Source organism: Dendrobates tinctorius, unplaced genomic scaffold (assembly GCF_039654945.1).
Source record: "Dendrobates tinctorius isolate UK_male_01 unplaced genomic scaffold, ASM3965494v1 ptg000172l, whole genome shotgun sequence".
Classification (NCBI taxonomy): Eukaryota; Metazoa; Chordata; class Amphibia; order Anura; family Dendrobatidae; genus Dendrobates; species Dendrobates tinctorius.
The window spans coordinates 4,700,794-4,727,521 of NW_027361839.1; the positions used below are offsets into that span (position 1 = coordinate 4,700,794).

Below are 26,728 nucleotides of genomic sequence, written 5' to 3' on the forward strand. Positions count from 1 at the left end.
GGCATCACAGGGGAAGGGGTGCCACAGGACAGGGAGCAGGGGCATCACAGGGGCAGGGGGTCCCACAGGACAGGGAGCAGGGGCATCACAGGGGAAGGGGGTGCCACAGGACAGGGAGCAGGGGCATCACAGGGGTGTGACACCAAGAGCCACCTCTCTCATGCTGTCTGTTGGCTCAATCTGCGGGGCACAGGAAACGGGTGACGTCACTGGGAGGGGGAGGAGCGAGGGCGAGGGGGTGAGCAGAGGGCAGATGCGCTGGTCGCATGATGTGTGTGTACCTCTCTCTGCTTGTGAATGTGTCATGTGCTGCTGGGGAGGAAGCAGACGGGTCGGCGCGTCCTCTCAGTTACCGCTGGTGCCAGTGGCGGATTATAATGGGGCAATTTACCCTGGGCTGGTGGCCCCCCCACACCACTGGGCTACCGCCCAGATTGACCTCATTATAATCCGCCACTGCTGTATATATATATATATATATATATATATACAGTGGGGCAAAAAAGTATTTAGTCAGTCAGCAATAGTGCAAGTTCCACCACTTAAAAAGATGAGAGGCGTCTGTAATTTACATCATAGGTAGACCTCAACTATGGGAGACAAACTGAGAAAAAAAATCCAGAAAATCACATTGTCTGTTTTTTTTTCATTTTATTTGCATATTATGGTGGAAAATAAGTATTTGGTCAGAAACAAAATTTCATCTCAATACTTTGTGATATATCCTTTGTTGGCAATGACAGAGGTCAAACGTTTTCTGTAAGTCTTCACAAGGTTGCCACACACTGTTGTTGGTATGTTGGCCCATTCCTCCATGCAGATCTCCTCTAGAGCAGTGATGTTTTTGGCTTTTCGCTTGGCAACACGGACTTTCAACTCCCTCCAAAGGTTTTCTATAGGGTTGAGATCTGGAGACTGGCTAGGCCACTCCAGGACCTTGAAATGCTTCTTACGAAGCCACTCCTTCATTGCCCTGGCGGTGTGCTTTGGATCATTATCATGTTGAAAGACCCAGCCACGTTTCATCTTCAATGCCCTTGCTGATGGAAGGAGGTTTGCACTCAAAATCTCACGATACATGGCCCCATTCATTCTTTCATGTACCCGGATCAGTCGTCCTGGCCCCTTTGCAGAGAAACAGCCCCAAAGCATGATGTTTCCACCACCATGCTTTTCAGTAGGTATGGTGTTTGATGGATGCAACTCAGTATTCTTTTTCCTCCAAACACGACAAGTTGTGTTTCTATCAAACAGTTCCAGTTTGGTTTCATCAGACCATAGGACATTCTCCCAAAACTCCTCTGGATCATCCAAATGCTCTCTAGCAAACTTCAGACGGGCCCGGACATGTACAGGCTTAAGCAGTGGGACACGTCTGGCACTGCAGGATCTGAGTCCATGGTGGCGTAGTGTGTTACTTATGGTAGGCCTTGTTACATTGGTCCCAGCTCTCTGCAGTTCATTCACTAGGTCCCCCCGCGTGGTTCTGGGATTTTTGCTCACCGTTCTTGTGATCATTCTGACCCCACTGGGTGGGATTTTGCGTGGAGCACCAGATCGAGGGAGATTATCAGTGGTCTTGTATGTCTTCCATTTTCTAATTATTGCTCCCACGGTTGATTTCTTCACTCCAAGCTGGTTGGCTATTGCAGATTCAGTCTTCCCAGCCTGGTGCAGGGCTACAATTTTGTTTCTGGTGTCCTTTGACAGCTCTTTGGTCTTCACCATAGTGGAGTTTGGAATCAGACTGTTTGAGGTTGTGGACAGGTGTCTTTTTATACTGATAACAAGTTTAAACAGGTGCCATTACTACAGGTAATGAGTGGAGGAAAGAGGAGACTCTTAAAGAAGAAGTTACAGGTCTGTGAGAGCCAGAAATCTTGATTGCTTGTTTCTGACCAAATACTTATTTTCCACCATAATATGCAAATAAAATGAAAAAAAAACAGACAATGTGATTTTCTGGATTTTTTTTTCTCAGTTTGTCTCCCATAGTTGAGGTCTACCTATGATGTAAATTACAGACGCCTCTCATCTTTTTAAGTGGTGGAACTTGCACTATTGCTGACTGACTAAATACTTTTTTGCCCCACTGTATATATATACACAGTGGGGAAAAAAAGTATTTAGTCAGCCACCAATTGTGCAAGTTCTCCCACTTATAAAGATGAGAGAGGCCAGTAAGTGACATCATAGATAGACCACAACTATGAGAGTCACAATGAGAAAACAAATCCAGAAAATCACCTTGTCCGATTTGGAAGATTTATTTTGCAAATTATGGTGGAAAATAAGTATTTGGTCATCTAAAGACATGCAAGATTTCTGGCTCTCACAGACCTGTGACTTCTTCTGTAAGAGGCTCCTCTGTCCTCCACTCATTACCTGTAGTAATGGCGCCTGTTTCTAAAAGACACCTGTCTACAACCTCACACAGTCACACTCCAAACTCCACTATGGTGAAGACCAAAGAGCTGTGGAAGGACACCAGGAACAAAACTGTAGCACTGCACCAGGCTGGGAAGACTGAATCTGCAATAGGCAAGCAGATTGGTGTGATGAAATCAATTGTGGGACAATAATATGAAAATGGAAGAAGACAGACAAGAACACTGATAATCTCTCACGATTTTGGGCTCCACACAAGATCTCACCCGTGGGGACAAAATGAACACAAGAACGGTGAACAAAAATCCCAGAACCACACAGGGGGACCTAGTGAATGACCTGCATAGAGCTGGGACCACCGTAAAAAGGCTACCATCAGTAACACACTACGCCGACAGGGACTCAGATCTTGCAGTGCCAGACGTGTCCCCTGCTTAAGCCAGTACAGGTCCAGGCCCATCTGAAGTTTGCCAGAGAGCATTTGGATTATTCAGAAGTGTATTGGGAGAATGTCATGTGGTCTGATGAAACCAAAGTAGAACTGTTTGGTAGAAACAAAACTCGGCAGGTTTGAAGGAGACAGAATGCTGAGCTGCATCTAAAGAACACCATACCTACTGTGAAGCATGGGGGTGGCAACATCATGCTTTGGGGCTGGTTCTCTGCAAAGGGACCAGGACTACTGATCCGTGTACATGAAAGAATGAATGGGGCCATGAATCGTGAGATTTTAAGTGCAAGCCTCTTTCCATCAGCAAGGGAATTGAAGATGAAATGTGGATAGGTCTTTTAGCATGATAATGATCCCAAGCACACTGTCAGGGCAATGAAGGAGTGGCTTCATAAGAAGCATATGAATGTCCTCGAGTGGCCTAGCCAATTTCCAAATCTCAATCCCATAGAAAACCTTTGGAGGGATTTGAAAGTCCGTGTTGCCCAGCGACAGGCCCAAAACATCACTGCTCTACAGGAGATCTGCATGGAGGAATGGACCAACATACCACCATCAGTGTGTGCCAACCTTGTGAAGACTTACAGAAAACGTTTCACCTCAGTCATTGCCAACAAAGGATATATCACAAAATATTGAGAGGAACTTTTGTTAATGACCAAATACTTATTTTCCACCATAATTTGCAAAATAAATCTTACCAAATCAGACAAGGAGATTTTCTGGATTTGTTTCCTCATTGTGACTCTCAGAGTTGTGGTCGACCTATGATGTCAATTACAGGCCGCTCTCATCTTTATAAGGGGGAGAACTTGCACAATCGGTGGCTGACTGAAGATTTTTTTTCCCCACGGTATATACAGAGGCATGTAAAAGTTTGTGCACCCCTGGTCAATATTATTGTTATTGTGAGCAGTGAAGCAAATTGAAGATGAATTGATCTAAAAGGCCTAAAGTTACTGATCACACATTTCCTCTGTATTTTAGGCAAAAAAATTGTCTTTTTTGCATTTTAAAAATTACAAAAAGTAAAATGGGCCGATTCAAACATTTGTGCACCCTGCAGGGTTAGTACCTAGTAGTGCCCCCTTTTGAAAGTATCACAGCTTGTAAACACTTTTTGTAGTCAGACAAGAGTCTTCCTATTCTTCTCTGAGGGAGTTTCCTCCGTTCCTCCTTGGAGAATTCCTCCCATTCTGTGAGATTCCTGGGGCGTCTTCCCGCCTCTGATATTTTGAGGTCTCACCACAGATTATCGATGATGATCAGATCTGGGGACTGTGAGGGCCATTGTAAAACCTTCAGCTTGCGCCTTTTGAGGTCTATTGTGGATTTTTTTTATAACTGTAATTTTTAGTGAGTTTTATAGTTTTAAGATTTTAAAACAAAGGTCCAGACAATTACATATATAAACAATTTTAGGAAAACAACTGTAAGAAACCTTGATGACGGCGTACAAAAAAAGATGTATTATTGGGGAGCACTCCCCCTGTGGTGGCCAATCATATTGCATAATGAAACCGTAAGATCAAACATGTCTCCAGAGAGATTATATTTGGCGCCACTTTAAACCAATTCTGTCCTTAAATTTACAACAGAATGTTTGACATAAGAACATCACATAAAGTGACAAGAGAGATACACAAAGTGGTGGGGGTGGGAAGGCACAAAGGTCGAAAGAAACCGAAAATGTAGCTATTATTTTAAGCCCAATAATACTTCCAGGAGGCCCAAACCACATCAAATCTATCCACTCTCGCTCCCATTGAGGCCGTCATATATTCCATCCTCCGAATGTCAGTTATTCTACGTAATAAACCTTGAAGTGAAGGAGGAGAGGTCCGCTTCCAATGAAGAGTGGTGCTGCAGTCAGGATGTGTAGTAATAATCTAGCTGAACTCTTCCCCATCCCTCCATGAGGAACGTTTGGTAGGTAGACTGCAGGGTCCAGCCCAACCTCCACATAGAAAACCCTTTGTATTAAGACTTTCACATCCTCCCAAAATCCAGCTATTCCCGGCCAGGACCAGAAGATATGATACTAGGATCCCACCGCTGAACTACAACGCCAGCATAGATGTGGGAGCTGAGGGTACAGTCTGTGGAGGAGATCTGGAGTACGATACCAAAACATCAATATCTTGTACTGGTTCTCCTTATAGAGGCTGCAGATACAGGACTCAGCCTTCTTCTCCCATATGTCCTGCCAACTTTGCGGGGAAAGCCTCCTTCCAAGAACAGACTCCCATCTGCTCATGTAGGGATGTTTTAACTGTTGACCCCCTTGAGGATAGTTTACAATCCTGTAAATGTCCAAAATTAACCCTTTGATATATGGGCGCCTTCAACGAACAGTACAACGAGGAAGCAAGATGCTTCATCTGCATCTACTGAAAAAATTCTTTATTGGTTGCACCTAGTTTGGACTTGATAGCGTCAAATGCAAGAACCACCAGTGTGTCCCCATCCACCAAGTCCGCAAAGCTGAATAAACCCGCCGAAATCCACAGGTGAACCATTGTGGGATCCATACTGTTTAGAATCAGCACCTAGTGAAGCCCATGAAGGAAATCTTCTCAGGTGAGCCGCCCAATAATAATGTCCAGGACGGGCAGACCTCTCTGTGATTTATGAGAGATGAGAACACGCTTGGAGATCCGGTGACTTCTACTATTCCAAATAAACCTCATTATGGCAGCCTGGAGATACCTAAATTCCCCCATAGGGACTCTGACAGGGAGGGTCTCAAAATAGTAGAGTAACTTGGGAAGGAGAGTCATTTTAACTGGGGCTATACGAACTATCAATGAAAGTGAGAGCGGCATCCATGTAAATATCAATCCTCTGAGATTGCTGAAGAGGGACGGGTAGTTACAGTTATACAGACCACTATAGGAAGAGGACAGATTGACCCCCAGATACTTGACCGGCTCAGTTTTCCATCTGAATTTGAAGTTTAGCTTTAAATGGTCAAGAACACTAGGGGGATATTTAGAGGCAAAGCTTCTGTCTTGGAAGTGTTCAATTTATATCCCAATAAATTACCATATAATCTTAAAGTATCCATGAGATAAGGAAGCGTTATGTGGAGCTTACTGAGGGTCAAGAGGACATCATTCGCAAATAAGGAAATCTTATATGACTTGTTTTTAATCTCCACTCCTGAGATTTCAGGATTTTGACGGATCATTGCCACCAATGGCTCTATACATATTACATATAGTAAGGAGGACAAGGGACATTCCAAGCGATTGTCGTCTGAGATGTTAAAAGAAGGGGAGGTATGGAATGGTAACTTAATTCAAGCCGAAGGAGATCTATACAGTGCCCTCAAAGCTGTCAGGAAAGCCCCCGAGATGCCAAACGTTCTCACAGATTCAAACAATAAACACCAGTTAAGGCCGTCAGAAGCCTTCTCAGCATCGAGGCTCAGTACAAGGGTTTGTAAATTATTTTGATTGGATACATCTACCAAATCTATCGCCCATCTAGTGTTGTCACCACCCTGACGGGGACAAATCCACCTGGTCTTTATTTTAAGTTGGAGTTATGCCTATTAGCCATAATGCTAGTAAAGATTTAGAAATCAGAATTTAAAAGGGCTATTGAACGATAGTTGGGGCAGTCCCTCCAGGGATGAGAATCAAGTAGGAGAGGGACACTGTATCGGGGATAGGGGAACCTTCTAAGACAGGGGGTGCACACCTTAGTCTTAAAAGGAGTCACTGTGGTGCCCCTAAGGGGTTCAGTCGCCACAGAGGTACTGGACCTCAACCAGAGGTGTGGTATCCCACTACCCAGGTAAGGTGGGGGCACCTGACAGTACTCTAACACCTGCACCCAACACACACCCTATAGCAGCAGGGCACCCTGGATGGACCCCAAGGGAGGAGGATCTCATCCCTGCCGGGTAGTAAAAGGTGTTGGGAGGAGGGTGGAGCTTGAGGGTTGAGAGCGGGAGAATATAGTGGGAGTTAGCACAGTCTTCCCATAGGGGAAGAAGTGTAAGGAAGTGTGTAGACAGTCTTCCCGTAGGGGAAGAAGGGAACAGACATGAGTGGAGCAGCCCCTGGTCTGGGGATCTGCTGGAAGGGACAGAGACAGAAGGAAGCTCCCTGTAGTGGGAAAAGGTCCTAGAGGCATGGAGCAGCGACTATACTGCCCGTGGGGGTCATTCCACGCTGAAGGACGTCGGGTGGAGGGATCAGGTCGCAGAGGGGTATCGGCCCCCTAGCCTAGTGGCGTGAACAACAGACTCAGCTAGCAGGCAGAGGCACCTTTAGGTACCCCAGCCACAAGCCACAGTTATCTTCACCAGAAAGGCAGCCATAAGGGGGCAAGGAAGCGCAGAGTGTATGTTATCCAACAAGGCCCACGGCTGCCGGCCTGGGACACTGACTGTGAGGTGTTGGGATGGAAGAGGTGGGAAAGCAACACAGTGAGACGGCCAGGGAAGGCACATAGTGAAGGGAGTACTGGAAAGGTGTCCTCCATCCGCCTGGGAGTTGACTGGGCCCCTCACCTGAAGGACGCAGTGCCAAGCGGGCATCTGTGCGCACCAGAACTGTGAGTAAAGCTTTGGAACTGCACCCAGCTGTGTCCTCTGAATTCTGCCTGTAACATTCACTCAGAACTGCTACATCTAACATCATCATCACCTTTTACATCTTTATTCCAACCACTGCCCTGGGACTACAGCTCTGCCTGTGGAGAGCTATTCCAACTCTGCTGCATCATGCCATCAGTCCCAGAGGATCTGCACTGCAGCTCCAGACCAGTCACCTCTGACCAGAAACCACAGGTGGCGTCATGAACATTTTAAAAACTCTTTACTTTTCCCTTTCAAAACATCCCCTTTTATTGGACGCCCAGGGCCACGGACCGGGTCACCGGCGCTGTGACACTTCCCCTTTAAGAAGCGACTCGGTACCAAGTACTCTCCACTGCCCTGACGGGTGCTCCATCACCTCCTCAGCAAGTTTTATCATACAAATACGTCAGCACGTCTGGCCCCGGGGATTGGCCTAGCCATAGGTCATTCAGTATTTCTGCTCTCTCGTCTTGGGTGACTGTCTGGTTAAAGGATATTAATACTTCTTTTGGGAGCACTGGGAGATTTAGGTTCAAGAGTGTCACGATGTAACTTGGCCCTGTGTGACGCGACCCGAAGATCGGTCGGTCACTAAAACAACCAAGACAGACACCGGGGACACAATTACAACAGTGGGCCCTGCAATAGGGAATGGGGAAAGGGACACCTCCTGCGCTCTCATGAAGCTGTGTCCCTGAACTAGCCTGACGTCCCTATATGGCTTCTTTCAAACCATCGCTGACCAAGATACCTCAGCCCTCACTCACCCTGCACCTATCCCTCAGTAGGGAATAGGTAAGTGTGGACACTGGTCCCACCGCTGCACTAATGCAACACAAGGGAAAATAACGGACAGGAAAAAGCAAACAACTTAGCTTTCTCTGCTGCCAATGCTCCGAGGCAGCAGAGTAAGGCACCCGAACTCAGCTTTCAGCAGAAACACCACTGCTCCAGATAGCTCCTCTCTTCTCAAAGGTTGGTTTGCAAAGGACCTGCTACCAACAGTGAGCTACAGCACCTGATGACCTTTTATAGGAAGAAGGGGAGTGGTCACCACCTGCTGACTAATTAAACATGTAGTAACACCAGCGGCCACCGGGGGGGGGGGGAACCCAGCAGCAGACTCACTAAACTTGTAGTGACACCAGCGGCCACCGGGGGCAAAAACCCATATTACCCCCCGAGGGCCTGAAAGGAAAAAGGTTTATAAAAGAGAATCCATACTCTGACACAGATCCAAAAATGGATCGTGACGAAGAGAGAGATTTTTAATAGAGTGTCTCTATGGTTCACATTTGAGTTAAGGGTATCCTGTAGATTATATAGTTTGCGATAAAAATTATAAAATAGGTTCGATATCTCATATGGATTATAATGAATTGTACCATTTCCCCCTTAAGGGGCTGAGGATTCGAGGACAAGACCCAGTCCCTCAATTGTCTTGCCAATAATATGTGGGGCTTATTGCCTTTCTCATAATATTTTAGCTTTGTATATAGGCGTAATTCTTCAACCTTCCATATAGAGAGGTCCTTTAGCCTGTGTCTACTTTCTACTACTCTCATCAAGGCTCACATAGAAGTTGAGGCGCCCAGCTTATGTTCTTCCTTTATGAGCTGTGAGTTTAGTTTATTCTACTCAAATTTCGCATTTTTTTCCAATGTAGAGCCCTCTGTAACCCCTTTCTGACATCAGGCATACATTTACACAGATGTCGGACTCCCTCCCTTTGATGTGGGCTCCGGCGGTGAGCCCACGTTTCCCGACACATGTCAGCTGTTTTGAACAGCTGACATGTGCCCGGAATAGCTATGGGTGGAATCGCGATCCACCCGCGGCTGACAGCCGCATTTAACAAACACCTCTGGCAATCGCGCCAGATATCTGCCCACCGGTGACGCACGTCACGTGATCGCGGGTCACTGGTGTGTTGGCATGACAACTGGAAGTCTCACCAGCTTGCTGTGAGCGGCATCCAGTGGTCGACGCTCATAGCAAGTGAGTAATTCTACTACATAGAGGAGAGCTGATCATCACCTGCATGTAGTTTCCCATGGAGGCTATTGAAGCATGCCAAAAGTTTTAAAAAAATGCTTTTAAAAATACAAATAAAAATACAAAAGGTCAAATCACCCCCCTTTCGCCCCATTCAAAATAGAACAATAAAAAAAAATCAAACATACACATATTTGGTATCGCCACGAGAATCGCCCGACCTATCAATAAAAAATGATTAACCCGATCACTAAACTTTGTAATGAGGAAAAAAAAAAGTCAAAACGCCAGAATTACGCTTTTTTAGTTGCCGAGACATTGCATTAAAATGCAATAACGGGCGATTAAAAGATCGTATCTGCACCAAAATGGTATCATTAAAAACATCAGCTCAGCACGAAAAAAATAAGCCCTCACCCAAACAGAGATCACGAAAAATGGAGACGCTATGGATATTGGAAAATGGCGCAATTTTTTATTATTTTTTTAAGAAACTTTGGAATTTTTTTTCACCACTTAGATAAAAAAGAACCTAGACATATTTAGTGTCTATGAACTCGTAATGACCTGGGGAATGATAATGGCAGGACAGTGATAGCATTTAGTGAACTTAGTAAAAATGACAAGTGTGGGATTGCACTTTTTTTGCAATTTCACCACACTTGGGATTTTTTTCCCCATTTTCTAGTACAAACATGGTAAAACCAATGGCGTTGTTCAAAAGTACAACTCGTCCTGCAAAAAATAAGCCCTCCCATGGCCATATTGATGGAAAAATAAAAAAGTTATGGCTATGGGAAGAAGGGGAGCGAAAAACGAAAATGCAAAACCGGAAAAAGCTCCGGGGGTTAAGGGGTTAATACAGTGACACCCCGTTTTGTGCACCTCCCACAGGACTGAAGGGGAGGAGACTGAACGCGCGTTAAGATGGAAGAAATCAGTGAGATGTTCCAGTAGAGCCTTTCCAATAATGGGATCCTTAATCAAGAACTCCTTCAGGCGCCAATGGCAGGCCCGAGCTGGTGATTGGGAGGGTTTAAGATCTAGCACCAAAGGCGCGAGACCTGGCCGAGTGATGGGGCCCATCTCAGCTTTCTCAAGCATCCTAAGAGTTAAAATGTTTGCAAAAATGAAATTGATTCTTGTATGGGTATGGTGGAGAGGAGAATAAAAGGAATGAGCCCGTTCTTTAGGGTGGTCTATCCTCCACAAGTCAAACACAGAGTTGGCCTAATCAGTGTGAGAAACACAACGCAGGGGAAGCGGCACCATCTCACGGCGAGGTAAGATATGTCTATTACATTCACTACAGCCACGTAGGATACTGTGGTCTTCACATCTATGCTCCAGCGTTCTATCCAATGTGTATTGCAGGCACTTTAGCCGTAATTTTGAGGGTAATGGCAATACACTATATGATTTTTCCTGACTCTGGATGCAAGTTTCATTTATATTGGTATCTATTTGTGAATTTTCAATTTGTGATTACATTGTCTATTGCCGGGAGTGTGCCTTCTGTCATCTGGTGGTGCCACTTACACTATTCGCGTTTCGGGAGTGTGCCTTCTGTCATCTGGTGGTGCCACTTACACTATTCGCGTTTCGGGAGTGTGCCTTCTGTCATCTGGTGGTGCCACTTACACTAGTCGCGTTTCGGCAACGTGCCTTCTGCCATCTGGTGGTGCTACTTACCTAGTCTCATTTCGGCAACGTGCCTTCTGCCATCTGGTGGTGCCACTTACACTAGTCGCGTTTCGGGAGTGTGCCTTCTGCCATCTGGTGGTGCCACTTACACTATTCGCGTTTCGGCAGCGTGCCTCTGCCATCTGGTGGTGCCACTTACCTAGTCTTGTTTCGGCAGTGTGCCTTCTGCCATCTGGTGGTGCCACTTACCCTAGACGCGTTTCGGCAGTGTGCCTTCTGCCATCTGGTGGTGCCACTTACCCTAGTCGCGTTTCGGCAGCGTGCCTTCTGTCATCTGGTGGTGCCACTTACACTATTCGCGTTTCGGGAGTGTGCCTTCTGTCATCTGGTGGTGCCACTTACCTAGTCTCATTTCGGCAGTGTGCCTTCTGCCATCTGGTGGTGACACTTACACTAGTCGCATTTCGGCAGTGTGCCTTCTGCCATCTGGTGGTGCCACTTACCTAGTCGCGTTTCGGCAGCGTGTCTTCTGCGATCTGGTGGTGCCACTTACCTAGTCTTGTTTCGGCAGTGTGCCTTCTGCCATCTGATGGTGCCACTTACCTAGTCACATTTCGGCAGTGTGCCTTCTGCCATCTGGTGGTGCCACTTACCTAGTCGCGTTTCGGCAGCGTGTCTTCTGCGATCTGGTGGTGCCACTTACCTAGTCTTGTTTCGGCAGTGTGCCTTCTGCCATCTGATGGTGCCACTTACCTAGTCACATTTCGGCAGCGTGCCTTCTGCCATCTGGTGGTGCCACTTACCAAGTCGCATTTCGGTAGCGTGCCTTCTGCCATCTGGTGGTGCCACTTACCTAGTCTTGTTTCGGCAGTGTGCCTTCTGCCATCTGGTGGTGCAACTTACCTAGTCACATTTCGGCAGCGTGCTTTCTGCCATCTGGTGGTGCCACTTACCTAGTCACATTTCGGCAGCGTGCTTTCTGCCATCTGATGGTGCCACTTACCTAGTCACATTTCGGCAGCGTGCTTTCTGCCATCTGGTGGTGCCACTTACCTAGTCACATTTCGGCAGCGTGCTTTCTGCCATCTGATGGTGCCACTTACCTAGTCACATTTCGGCAGCATGCCTTCTGCCATCTGGTGGTGCCACTTACCTAGTCGCGTTTCGGCAGCGTGCTTTCTGCCATCTGGTGGTGCCACTTACCCTAGTCGTGTTTTGGCAGTGTGCCTTCTGCCATCTGATGGTGCCACTTACCTAGTCACATTTCAGCAGCGTGCTTTCTGCCATCTGGTGGTGCCACTTACCAAGTCGCATTTCGGTAGCGTGCCTTCTGCCATCTGGTGGTGCCACTTACCTAGTCTTGTTTCGGCAGTGTGCCTTCTGTCATCTGGTGGTGCCACTTACCTAGTCACATTTCGGCAGCGTGCCTTCTGCCATTTGGTGGTGCCACTTACCTAGTCACGTTTCGGGAGTATGCCTTTTGCCATCTGGTGGTGCCACTTACCAAGTCGCATTTCGGTAGCGTGCCTTCTGCCATTTGGTGGCGCCACTTACCTAGTCACGTTTCGGGAGTGTGCCTTCTGCCATTTGGTGATGCCACTTACCCTAGTCGCGTTTCGGCAGCATGCCTTCTGCCATTTGGTGGTGCCACTTACCCTAGTCGTGTTTCGGCAGCGTGCCTTCTGCCATCTGGTGGTGCCACTTACCCTAGTCGTGTTTCGGCAGCGTGCCTTCTGCCATCTGGTGGTGCCACTTACCCTAGACGCGTTTTGGCAGCGTGCCTTCAGCCATCTGGTGGTGCCACTTACGGTAGCTGTGTTTCGTCAGCATGCCTTCTGCCATCTGGTGGTGCCACTTACCCTAGTCGTGTTTTGGCAGCGTGCCTTCTGCCATCTGGTGGTGCCACTTACACTAGTCACATTTCGGCAGCGTGCCTTCTGCCATCTGGTGGTGCCACTTACCTAGTCACATTTCGGCAGCGTGCATTCTTCCATCTGGCAGTGCCACTTACCCTAGTCGTGTTTTGGCAGCGTGCCTTCTGTCATCTGGTGGTGCCACTTACCCTAGTCGTGTTTTGGCAGCGTGCCTTCTGCCATCTGGTGGTGCCACTTACCCTAGTCACATTTCGGCAGCGTGCTTTCTGCCATCTGGTAGTGCCACTTACCTAGTCGTGTTTTGGCAGCGTGCCTTCTGCCGTCTGGTGGTGCCACTTACCTAGTCACATTTCGGCAGCATGCCTTCTGCCATTTGGTGGTGCCACTTACCTAGTCGTGTTTTGGCAGCGTGCCTTCTGCCATCTGGTAGTGCCACTTACCTAGTCGTGTTTCGGCAGCGTGCATTCTTCCATCTGGTGGTGCCACTTACCTACTCACATTTCGGCAGCGTGCATTCTTCCATCTGGTGGTGCCACGTACTTACTTTGGCTCATCACCTCGCACTATATTGGCACTTTTTTAACATATTATTTATCTTTTAAATTATTTCTAATAAAGTATTGTACTTTTAATTTTCTTCTTACACCTCTCCTTATATGCTCTCTCTGTTTTAGCGTAGAAAAGCTTTCTATAGAGATGCTAGAAAACTTTCTGTCCCATATAATTATTTTTGATTATTACTAGCATCATTCGCTAGGGATTCAATCTCTGCATTTCAAATTTAATAGGCGTTGAGGGGCGTTAAATATCGTGTGGAGGATTAGTTTGGGATTTTCCTTGTCCTTAGGTTCTGGGAGGACTCTCTCCCTGATATTACATCTCCTGCCCCTATTATCAAGATCTTCTAATTGAACCCAGGGGTCTCTTACAGTCCTTTGTTGTGAAAGCATTAGCTGGTGCAATTCAGCTACATGGGATCTAATGGTATCATGATCCCCTTCCAGCGTTCACAGGGCTGCAGATCACACAGGCGACTGCAGACCTGCATGTGTCCTTAACCTCCTGGATCAGAGACTTAAAGTCCTCCCTGGAGGAGAAACAGGATAGGAGTCTCAGCCAGGATGTTGGAGGGGGACCATCCATGAGACCCTCTTCCTCTTCAGAAGACTCCCCAGTGAAATCACTCCAGTCCCCTTCCCCAGTGGCATGATATGGTGTTTTGGGGGGCCCTTCAAATAAAGCATGTCCCCTGCTTCCCAGTCCGCTGTTTTTTTAGTGAGGGGATTTCTTTGTCTTAGGCGTTGTAGAGGGCCCAGTAGCCTGAAGTTGTAAGAGAGGAGGGTAGAGGTGACCTCCAAATTCTCCCTGTTTCGAGCCACCATCATGCACAGCAGTTATGCAGGTGAGCCTTGACCTTCTAGCCCATCCTGGGCCTGCTGCTGCAGGGGGCTATCTCCCATATGCCCATCTTTCTTACCCCCTTCATACTCATCTTCTCCAGCCGGGATCCGCAACTCCCCTCCATCTGGGCAAAGTCCTTCATGTGGCAAGATGTAGCCGGGACCACCGAGCGCGCCTTCTCTCACAGGAGGAAGGTATACAGGGCTGTTATGGGGACTGCTGACTGTGCTTCCATTTGCACAGGGGTCTTGATTCTCCAGGGACCCATCGGAGGGAGAAAGAAAGCCTTTTTCTTCACACATCCCTGATCACTGTGGCCAAAGAGATCTATGTTGAACTCATCGATCCACATGACTTGTTTTCAAAATGCATCAGGCTTGTTTAGATGTTCTTTTGCATACTTCTGACACTGAATTTTATGGTGAGGCGGAGGAGAGGTTTTCTTCTGATGGCTCTTCCATGAAGGCCATATTTGTGCAGGTGTCTCTGAAGAGTAGAACAATGTACCACAACTACAGAGTCTGCTAAATCTTTCTGAAGATCTTTTGTAGCCAAGCGGGGTTTCTGATTTGCCTCTCTAGCAATCTTACGAGCAACTCTCACTGAAATTTTGCTTGGTATTATCTTCACCTCCACTGTTTATGGTAACGGCCATTTCTTAAAAACATTTAGAGCTGAGGAAAGGGCAACTTGAAAACGTTTTGCTATCTTCTTATAGCCTTCTTCTGATTTGTGGATCTCCACCACCAAATGTAGGACAACATTTCAGATTTTACAATCATTTTTCAAGCTGGTGTTATATTCTAATTTACTGAGATAATGACTTTTGGGTTCTCATTGGCTGTAAGCCATAATCATCAACATTATCAGAAATAAACCCGTGACATAGATCACTCTGTGTGTAATGACTCTATAGCATAGAGGAGAGTGACTTTTTCTTCTGCCTCCCTGCTCCTGCATAGAATTCTAGGATTCTATGAATAGTTTGGGTTATTTTGAATATTTCGGCACACCAAGTTGTTTGTTACCTGAGGGGACATGTTGTGAGTAAGGCACAAGGTCAGGTGCTGAACTATGGCCTCCATGCTGTATAGGTGAGTCTGGCGTGTGCAGCGGAGGTAGCGCTGCAGACTCTGAGCAATGTGAGGAAAGATGGTCTGCGCGGCCTCTCTGGGGTCAATTTCTGATCCAGACTTCATCGTGTTATCCAAGCGCTGAACCTGGGAGAAAGAGCGATGTACAGAAACCACCAACCTGAGGAAAGAAAGAAATATGGTCTGTGTATACTATGTAATCCAGAACAGGGCAGACTGTATGTCACATTGTCATCCTCATGGGGATCAGAGCAGCATGGCTTCACTATGAATTGTAAATTCGGGCATTGGGAAGAAGAGCTCACACAATCTCTTCCATCTGTTTAACAACCCCCTTGCTGAGCAGAGGTTCGATGATGCGGCTCCTCCTGTGAAGTGGTCAGTACGAATAGATAATTTCTATAAGTATATATTGTATATTCTAAACTAAAGTTATACAAAAATTATATACAAATATTTCATAATTAAACATTCTAGAATTATAGAGACAGAGAACTACTGCCTGCTTTAGACAGATTCTACACCCGCCTTCTCCTGTAATACTGGACAATGCAGCTGTGACGATGGTGTGGGCACTATGGGTGCTATTCAGGTCCTTAGAACTAGGGAAGCCATAATGTATCCCTGTCCCCCAGATTACTAATGAAGGTGGAGATGCTTGGCTCACGTGCCCTGCTATGCTCCTATATCAACTCTTATCTTTCCCTTCCCCCACCAGGTAGTGGGAAGCAGAAATGTATAGGCTATTACTAACCAGACAAACAAGGCAAGATGGACAGGGATAAAAGAAAATGCAAACCATGCAAAACTTACACACCAAACAGAATGGGATACAGGAGAGTTTAAGGCTGGGTTCACTTCGCGTTAGGTGCCATCCGTTTAACGTATCCGTTACAAAGCGACACTAACGCTATGTAACGGATGTGTTAACGCACCCATTGCCAGCCATTATCATAACGCATCCTAACGCATGTCCAAATTGGCATGTGTTAGCAATGATGCGTTACTTTGTGACACATCCTCGAACATGGTCTACCGCACTTTCGGGTGTGCTAGGTCTAACGTACAGCGAATGGACACGTTCGCTGTGCATAGACCTCTATTGCTAACAAATGCTAATGCAATTCTACCATGCGTTAGAGCTATCGGTCAAAAAAAGACCAAAAAGAATATCACCGTTAGCGCATCCGTTTAACGAATACGTTAAATGGATGTTATTAACGTGATGTGAACCTAGCCTAAGGAAGGAGAAACCAAATAGGAGAGGATGAGGATGTGCACAGAAAGAAACTCCAAGCAACAATCTCCTGAACATTCTCCAAACTCCAACCGCAAACTACACCTCCAACTCCAGGACCAGGCAGTAAAAATCACATTCTCTCTTCACCACATTCTCTCTTCAGGACCATAACCCTTCCAGTGTACCAAAAACTGACGATATCAATAAACCAAGCGAGAATCGATAATCTTAGGGGTCTGAAATTGCAAATTCCCATCAACAATGACTGGGGAAGGTGGTGGTAGAGATGGTTCAGAGGAAGTAACATATTTTTTAAGTAGAAATTGGTGAAACACATTATGAATCCTAAAAATGGGAGGCAAAGCAAGGCGAAATGCTACGGGATTACAAACGGCTATAATCTTGTAGGGACCGATAAACCTGGGTGGCAATTCCCAAGAAGGAACCTTCAACTTAATGTTCCTTGAGGACAACCACATCAAATCACCAACACATGGGACCGGACCCACCAAACATCTCTGATCAGCCACACTCTTATATTTGAACCACATCTTCTTCAAATTTTCAAGAACACCTTGCCTCATTGATGTAATAGACAAAGAAAACCATTCCTCCTTAGGTACTCCTGAAGAATGATTCCTATTGAAAGAGAAGAACTGAGGATGAAATCCATATGCCCAGAAAAACGGGGAAAATAAATTGCATCCCTGGTCGGAAACAATATCAGTAGGAATCCCATGTAACTTCACAATTTCTATTATAAAAATTTGCGCCAAGGACTTAGCGTTAGGTAAAGAAGGGCGCGCAATGAAAGAGACATCTTGCTGAATCTGTCCACCACCACCAATATTAAAATATTACCTGCAGATACGGGTAGATTAGTGATGAGATCTACAAAAAAATGAGTCCAAGATCTACTAGGAATCGCCACAGGTTGAAGTGCCCTGAACGGACGAGTATGAGGGGTCCAAGAAAGGGCACAAACACTGCAGGCAGCTACATATTCCCGAACATCCTGGTGCACCCCTGAACACCAAAAACACAGAATAAGGAGAACTGTGGTGGTTTTACTAGCAGGATGCCCTGCCAAGACAGAACCATGATGTTTCCTTAAAACTTTAAGATGGAGATTCAATGGAACAAACAGTTTACCTAAAGGACAGGCAGCAGGAACAGAACGTATAATAGCAATGACTACCCCTTTCTGTAATATAGGAAACTGTTCACAATTATCGCTTCCAGGAAAACGAGATAAGGCATGCACATTAATGTTCTTATTCCTCGGACCTATACGTCACAAAAATGTTGAATCTGGTGAAGAACAACTACCATCTTGCCTCTCTATATGTCAGACCTTTGGCAGATTCCAAATATAAAAGATTTTTATGATTGGTGACTACGATGACCGGATGTTCTGACTCCAAAAAATGTCGCCACTGCGTGCACTAAACCTGAGGTGTCTGGGTGCTGCAAAACAATGGTGCATAAGTCTATCAACTCTAGGCAGTTAGACAATGCAGTTGGACAGGGCAGGAGACAGGTAAGGTGCATAAGTTTTTCATGCACGCTTGCTTCTTGGTCAGTCGTACTACATATGCATTGATCATATCAACCTGCTGCTTATTTGTCTTCACTTCTGCTTTTTAACAACTCGCCTGCCCTTTTACACATTCTGTGCACTCTCTGCATATCCACCCCTCCCTTTTCCCCTCTCCCATGTTTAACTCTGAGGCTCTATTGACATTTTTTACCCACACCAAACCATCCAAAACCTCCATGCAGCACTCAAAACGTTCATACACATCATCCCACCACCTGCTTTTTCTGTTTTTTCTCCTTTTACTAGTTGCAGGTGACATCTCCCCCAACCCTGGGCCTCCCTCCACCAGCATACGTTACTCTCCTCCAGCTGCATATAGAAACCCTGCTAATCTTATTAACATTCAGTGCATGCCTTCTCTCACTTTCCAATGTGCTCTCTGGAATGCACGGTCTGTGTGTAACAAACTGACTTACATTCACGATCTTTTTCTCTCTAATTCCCTTAACCTTCTGGCTATTACAGAAACCTGGATCCAGCATTCAGACACCACCGCTGCTGCCGCTCTCTCGTTTGGTGGGCTGAAATTTTCACATACCCCCAGACCTGAGAACAGACAGGGTGGAGGTGTTGGTTTGCTCCTTTCATCACAATGTGCTTTCCAGGTCATCCCCCCGGTTCCGTCACTTACATTTCCTTCCTTTGAAGTCCACGCCGTCAGACTCTTTAAGCCCTTCTCCTTACGAGTGGCGGTTGTCTACCATCCCCCAGGCTCCTCCCGCCAGTTTCTAGACCACTTCTTCACCTGGCTTACTCACTTTCTATCCTGTGACATCCCCACCCTCATCATGGGAGACTTTAACATCCCCATCAATGATCCGCTCTCCCAATCTGCCTCTCATCTTCTTTCTCTAACTTCTTCATTCGGCCTCTCAGTTTACTAATTCTCCTACACATGAGGACGGGAATACTCTGGACCTGGTTTTCTCCCGTCCCGGCTCGCTGCACGACTTTACTAATTCACCCCTCCCGCTCTCGGACCACAACCTTCTTTCCTTCTCTGTCAAGAATTGTCTCCTCACCCGGGACACCCCCACTTACCACACTTATCGGAATACACGTACCATTAATACCCAACAGCTTAGGGACAATCTCCACACATCTTTAGCCCCCATCTCCACCCTCTCCTGTCCAGACATAGCATTGTCACACTTCAATAATACACTGAAGAATGCCCTAGATGAAGCAGCACCTTCTATACGCAGAAAGACCCGACACAGACAACGGCAGCCCTGGCACACAACGCAAACACGCTTTCTTCAGCGCTGCTCGAGGTGTGCAGAGCGGCAGTGGAGAAAATCTCTCTTAGCAGAAGACTTCATCCACTATAAGTTCATGCTCAAAACCTATAACTCTGCCCTTCATCTGGCCAAACAATCCTACTTCACCACCCTCATCACATCACTATCCAACAACCCAAGACGACTTTTTGAAACCTTAAACTCCCTCCTGAAACCTAAAGTACAGGCCCCCATCACCAACCTCAGCGGTGAGGATCTGGCCACTTATTTCCTAGAAAAAAATCAACCACATCCATCAGGATATCTCAGCCCTATCTCCTCAGTGCCTGGATCCCCTTCCCTGCCGCACCTCAAGCTCACTAGACATCTTTGAGCCTGTTTCAGAAGAATAAGTTTCCAAGCTCCTCGCTTCTGCTCGGCCTACAACCTGCAACAGTGACCCTATTCCTTCACAGCTCCTGCAGTCTCTCTCACCAGTGGTCACCACTCACCTGACTAAAATATTTAACCTCTCTCTTTCTTCAGGTATATTTCCCTCCTCATTTAAACATGCCATCATAACCCCTTTACTTAAAAAGCCATCCCTGGACCAGAACTGCACTGCTAACTACAGACCTGTCTCTAACCTTCCCTTCATCTCTAAACTCCTGGAACGCCTGGTCCACTCCCGTCTAATCCGCTATCTCTCGGATAACTCTCTTCTCGACCCCTTACAATCTGGTTTCCGCTCTTTACACTCTACTGAAACTGCCCTCACTAAAGTCTCTAATGATCTAATAACAGCTAAATCGAAAGCTCATTGCTCCCTGCTGATTCTCCTGGATCTCTCTGCCGCATTTGACACTGTGGATCACCAGCTCCTCCTCACTATGCTCCGCTCTATAGGCCTCAAGGACACAGCCCTCTCCTGGTTCTCCTCCTACCTCTCTGACCGCTCCTTCACTGTATCTTTTTCCAGCTCCTCTTCCTCTTCTCGTCCCCTTACTATCGGGGTCCCGCAGGGCTCAGTTCTAGGCCCCCTCCTCTTCTCTTTATACACTGCCCCTATTGGACAAACAATCAGCAGATTTGGGTTCCAGTATCATCTCTATGCTGATGACACCCAATTATACACTTCTTCCCCTGACATCACCCCTACCCTAATTCAAAATACCAAGGATTGTCTGTCTGCTGTCTCTAACATCATGTCCTCCCTCTATCTGAAACTAAATCTCTCTAAAACTGAACTTCTTGTGTTTCTCCCCTCTACTAACCTCACTCTACCTAACATCGAAATAACCCTGGAGGGTTCAACCATAACTCCCAAGCAGCATGCCCGCTGTCTTGGGGTCATATTCGACACTGAACTTTCCTTTACTCCGTACATCCGATCACTCAGTCGCTCTTGTCACCTGCATCTTAAAAACATCTCCAGAATCCGACCTTTTCTCACCTTTGAAACTGCTAAGACTCTTACTGTCGCTCTTATTCATTCTCGTCTGGACTACTGCAACTCTCTTCTGATCGGTCTCCCTCTTACCAAACTTTCTCCTCTCCAATCCATCTTGAATGCGGCAGCCAGGGTCATATTTCTGTCCAGCCGCTTCACCGATGCCTCCATCTTGTGCCAGTCATTACACTGGCTACCTATTCGCTAGAGGGTCCAGTATAAACTCATCTCTCTCACCCACAAAGCTCTCCACTGTTCTGCACCGCCTTATATCTCCTCTCTCATCTCTGTCTATCGCCCTACACGTGCCCTCCGTTCTACAAATGACCTAAGACTAACATCCTGATGACCGGATTATGCAGCTTTATATGAAAATCCCTATTATAATCGCCAGACCTGAATTAACAAGCATTTCTCACCTACTGTGTCCCCCCATTTCCTTGTAGATTGTAAGCTTGCGAGCAGGGACCTCACTCCTAATGTCACTGTTTGAATTGTCTTAACTTGTATTGAATTTATTGTCTGTACATGTCCCCGCTTAATTGTAAAGTGCTGCGGAATATGTTGGCGCTATATAAATAAAAATTATTATTATTATTATTAGGCTGAGTTGCTGCAGTTGCCCTGCCAAAGCAGCCACATTATCCATAATGGATCAAAATAGGTAGTAATGTCACGATGGTGTTGGGACTATGGGCGCTAACCAGATCCCTAGAACTAGGGGAGCCTTAGTCTATCCCTGTTCCTCAGATTACTCCTGAAGGTGGAGATGCCAGGTTCACCTGGCTTGCTATTGCCCTGTATCAACCCTTATCTGTCCCATCCACCACACTGGGTAGAGGGAACCTGAAGTACATAGGAAAACACAAACCAAACAAACAAAGGAAGATGAACAGGTATAAATGAAAATACCAACCATACAAAATTCACACAGCACACAACAGAGTGGGACACAGGGAAAGTAAAAGGAGAACCAAATAGGATAAGATGAGGATGTGCACACAGACAAAACTGTACACAACAATCTGATGAACAATCTCCAAACACTAACTTCAATGATGAAACAGGCAGTAATAACACTGGCAATTCCTCAGTAACAGAGACAAGTATATATAGTAGAGGGGAGTGGCCAACACTGAACAGCTGAGACAATCCAGGTAGGAAACTCTATGAGCTTCAACTGAACAGATTAAGCTTTGCACTGCTAGCAAGGGAAAAATATGCAATGTTTAGTACAATGGTTGTGAGGAACTGCCCACCGCTGCCACCAATATGTGACGAACGGGCGAGACCTCTGCCACCAAATTACGACGGACAGCAGACCCTGTGCCACCAATAGGTCACGATCCCACCACCAACACGGGTATGTCAGCGGACGGATGGACGTGACGCACTGCCGGCACGCGGCTATCACAGGCAGAGTGGGGGCTTATCTTAGTTATCCCACCACAGGCACCATGTGGCAAAAACACAGCAAGCTAATCTTGCTCTAACAATTTACCGCAGGGGGGTATTTTGGATGCCCCACCACTGCTAACAACCTTCCAAGAACTGCGGGGATTTATGTATATCCCACTTTCTCAGTTCCACTTTGGAACTCGCAGCTCTCCGGAGCCCCCCTTACCCTCAGGTCACTCAGGGAACTGCACCTAGGATAATTAGTCGCCGGACGGGCTGCTTGTTGTGCACGGGCCACTAAACTACTGCAGTACGGGAATTATTAATGCTGTGGCCGCAGCCCCTCATTCAGCATGTAAGACCCGTCTGTACTGCCAGCTAGCCTAGCCAGCCGTGCACACCACGCTGCCACCAGCCACGCTTTACTTAATCAAAGAGTTAATTAAGAGGGTCCGTGAAAAACCCCAAATTAGTAGCGATTATCTAAAAAAGGTGCATAGTTCGTTTCTTAGAGCACTAATAGATTTTTAACATTTATTCCCAAAAGGGCAGTGATTACATAGATAAAGAATTGTTACAAAATTGAGACATTAAATATGTACAAATATAAATATAAAACAAAGGGATTAAGAGACAGAAAGTAACACTCACATGTGTTCAGTCGGTATCAGGCAGACTATGTGGGGGAGAAGGCGGAGCCACACGTCTCCACTCATCTGCACGTCTTGTCAGCACGTACTCTGTAGCTCCAACTGATTGGAATTTGGTAGGGAATACCTATAGCCTAGGGTCTGTGACCTCACAAAATGGGCGGTCTGGTGAGGTCCAACCCCCTTCTCTCTCAGTTATAACTTAACTGATGATAACCATATCTTAATGGGGAAGCTCGTATGAACTCACCAAGGGTATCGTGTTTCCCAGTGTAACGAACCCAACAAGAAAACATCAAGAATGCACTAGATAGGACTCTCCATTTGGGAGCAATCCATATCTCAATTTCTAGACGTCCGGGAATCGTGAAGCTTAGGGGTTTAGAAAGCTGGCTTTGTGCCCTTTGCAGAAATGTGAGTTTCATATCTCTGTCACAAGCGAAGTGCGCGTTAGGCTTCTTTTAATATTTCCTATACCTGTATTCAAGCTTCATGGTTTCAGAACAAAGCAATGCTTTCCCTTGCAAGGGGGGGGAAGGCTGTGAGAGGAAATGGACGGTTTCATGTTACCAGCAAGCACAGAGCTGATAAGGAGGGGGGGTTGCAGCTACATGACAGGCTCGTCTCCTCAGTGTGTAGTAATGGGGGATTTCTAGAAGGTTTTAGAAACATCATACTTTACTTTAACATACAGATCTTACAGACATTTTACATTACAATGGTGAAGTACTTCTAATCAGTGCAGGAGTTTGTGAAACCGGACACTGAGGTCTTCAGGCCCCTCGGAATCCTTATGAATGCAACATGTGGAAGAATATTGCAATGCAGAGCATTATCGGCTTTAGACTGTGATACAGAAAAGTATGCACAGTTTATGAAAATAATCTATAGAGTGCTCCCCGGGATCGTGACAGAGTGCTGCAGACAATATATCCCTGCATCCACCTCTAACTGTATATATGGCGGCCTGTAGAACGTATCAGGAACATGGTCCTGATCATCCCTGGTGTTACCTGGCTCGCCGCCTCCGAATCTTGCGCTCCTGATCGACGTCTGCATAATATCTGTCCTTGTAATTGGCTGATGGCGGGACCAGGACCTGCAATTGGCTCATATTCTGCTCCTCCAAGCCTCAAGCAAGAAGAACAGAAAATAATAATAACCACACAGTGATGATCAAGAATACAAAGACTCCTGACTGATCAGATATGAACCAGGAGAGGATATGATGGAGAAAGAGGAAAACGGGAGAGGACCAGCACTCACCGTCCACAATGCGAATGTTCCCCTCCAGGACTAGATCGTTTCCCCGACTCTTCACCGGCGGAAAACTGGAAGTCACAGCTGGAAAATCGGCGTAGTAGTTCTCCAACACGAATAACGCGGAACGCTGAAGACTGAATATATGATATGTACCAGTTATTAATGTCTACTATAAACCGGACATACAACCAGTGGGTATATAACTCTACATAGAGACATGTGGTATATACCGTATACTAAAACCTACTATATACTGGATATACAACCAGCGGGTATATAACTCTACATACAGACATGTGGTATATACAGTATACTAATACCTACTATACACTGGATATACAACCAGCAGGTATATAACTCTATATACAGACATGTGATGTATACCGTATACTAATACCTACTATATACTGGATATACAACCAACGGGTATATAACTCTACACACAGACATGTGGTATATACCATATACTAATACCTACTATATACTGGATATAGAACCAACGGGTATATAACTCTACACACAGACATGTGGTATATACCGTATACTAATACCTACTATATACGAGATATACAACCAGCAGGTATATACAGTAACTCTATACACAGACATATGGCATATACCATATACTAATACCTACTGTGAAGATCTGAGGTTGTGGGTTGTAATAATTACCTAGGCAGATTAACAATGCCACTTTTTTTAATCCTTACATCCATGGTCTTACAGCAATTCTGGGTTGATGGTCAAAATGCAATGTCCCCTGTTATGATTGAGTCACCGTAGGAGGCAAAAACAGAAATGCTAGCTAAGTCCAGAAAACCAGAGAGGTTGGCAGCTATCGGACTGCAGACCCCTGATCCTATCCACAACAACTAACAGTAGCCGTGGGGGGTTCCTACGATGCCCTAGACCCCTCGATCACAGCCGGAGAATTAAATAGGCCTAAAGAAAGAAAGGGGAAATCTAAACTGCCCCAGAGCAGACCCCAAAGCAAAAGGCAGCCCCCAACATATAATGACGGTGAAGCAAGATGAAAACACTAACACAGACAGAAAGATAGACTGAACAAAGACGGGGCCCAAACTACCTAGATAGGAAAGGACAGGAAGGCTGCTGTCTGCAATCCGTGAAAAACCCTATGAAAATAAGAGCCAACAGACTGACAGTAAAAAAGGCCCTGAAGACGCTAGGCTTCAAAAAGCTATGTCAGTACTCAGGAATATTCTGAAGACAGAGCAACAGGAAAAAGGAGATTCAGCTCACTCCAGCAGGGAATGGCAGAATCCAGAAAAGCAAGGAAAACAAAAACAAAACACAAATGCTAACAGGCAAAGCAGAAAACTTAGCTTTAGAGGAGCAGGAATCAGACTGGTGTCCTAGAAGTCCACAGAGAAATCACCCGCAGGGCAGAAGGGCGTCAGCAGCCTTATATCCAGTCCGTGACTCCACTCAGCCAGTCATCCTCATTAGGCTCAGGTGCCTGATAATCAGGCTCATTACCTTCCTTTACCAGAATAGGGAGTTCACCAGACCTCAGTGACGAAGGGGAAAATGAACTCACAACAGTACCTCTCCCTTGAGGAGGGGTCACCGTACCCTCAACCACGCCACCAGGGCGATCAGGGTGAGCCCAATGAAAGGCACACACCAATCTTTTGGCATGAATATCAGAGGCAGAGACCCAGGAATTATCCTCCTGACCATAACCCTTCCACTTAACCAAATACTGGAGTCTCCGTCTAGCCAAACGGGAATCCAGTATTTTCTCTACCTCATATTCCATGTTACCTTCAACCAATACAGGGTCTGGAGGTGCCACCCCAGGAACAACTGGTTCAACAAACCTCTTCAACAAGGACTTATGGAACACATTATGGATTTTAAATGTGACAGGAAGAGCCAAACGAAAAGAGACCGGATGAATAATCTCCAAAATCTTGTAAGGTCCAATAAATCTAGGCTTAAACTTAGGAGAAGCCACCTTCATAGCAATATTTTTTGATGATAACCACACCATATCACCAATCTTAAACTGGGGACCAATGGTCCTATGTCGATTGGAAAACCGCTGGGCCTTTTCCTGGGAGAGAGATAACTTATCCACCACTTGGTCCCAGATCTAGTGCATTCTCTCCACCACAGTGTCAACACCTGGGCAGGCAGAAGGCTCCACCTGCCCTGAAGAAAATCGAGGATGAAACCCAAAGTTACAAAAAAAAGGTGACATCAAAGTGGCAGAACTAGCTCTATTATTTAAAGCAAATTCGGCCAAGGGCAAAAATGAAACCCAATCATCCTGATCAGCGGAAATAAAACATCTCAAATACGACTCCAAGGTCTGGTTTGTTCTCTCTGTCTGCCCATTGGTCTGAGGGTGAAAAGCAGAGGAGAAGGACAACTGAATTCCCAGCTTGGAACAGAAAGTCCTCCAAAATCTAGACACAAACTGAACTCCTCTGTCAGATACAA

General features: G+C 46.1%; 1 protein-coding gene across 12 annotated transcripts in view; it reads right to left on the reverse strand.

The window, feature by feature from the left end:
- The window catches only part of LOC141053902 (vang-like protein 1), a 115,773-nt gene that overhangs the window by 2,977 nt on the left and 86,068 nt on the right, over positions 1–26,728 (reverse strand). For 11 of the 12 annotated variants that reach the window (XM_073551059.1, XM_073551060.1, XM_073551058.1 and 8 more), the window contains 3 exons: positions 24,263–24,393; positions 24,010–24,127; positions 15,373–15,598 (listed from right to left, as the gene is read on the reverse strand). In XM_073551059.1, the coding sequence (XP_073407160.1) occupies positions 15,373–15,598; positions 24,010–24,127; positions 24,263–24,393 (475 nt within the window). The remainder of the gene's footprint in view (positions 1–15,372; positions 15,599–24,009; positions 24,128–24,262; positions 24,394–26,728) is intronic. The other variant, XM_073551069.1, reaches the window with a different exon arrangement.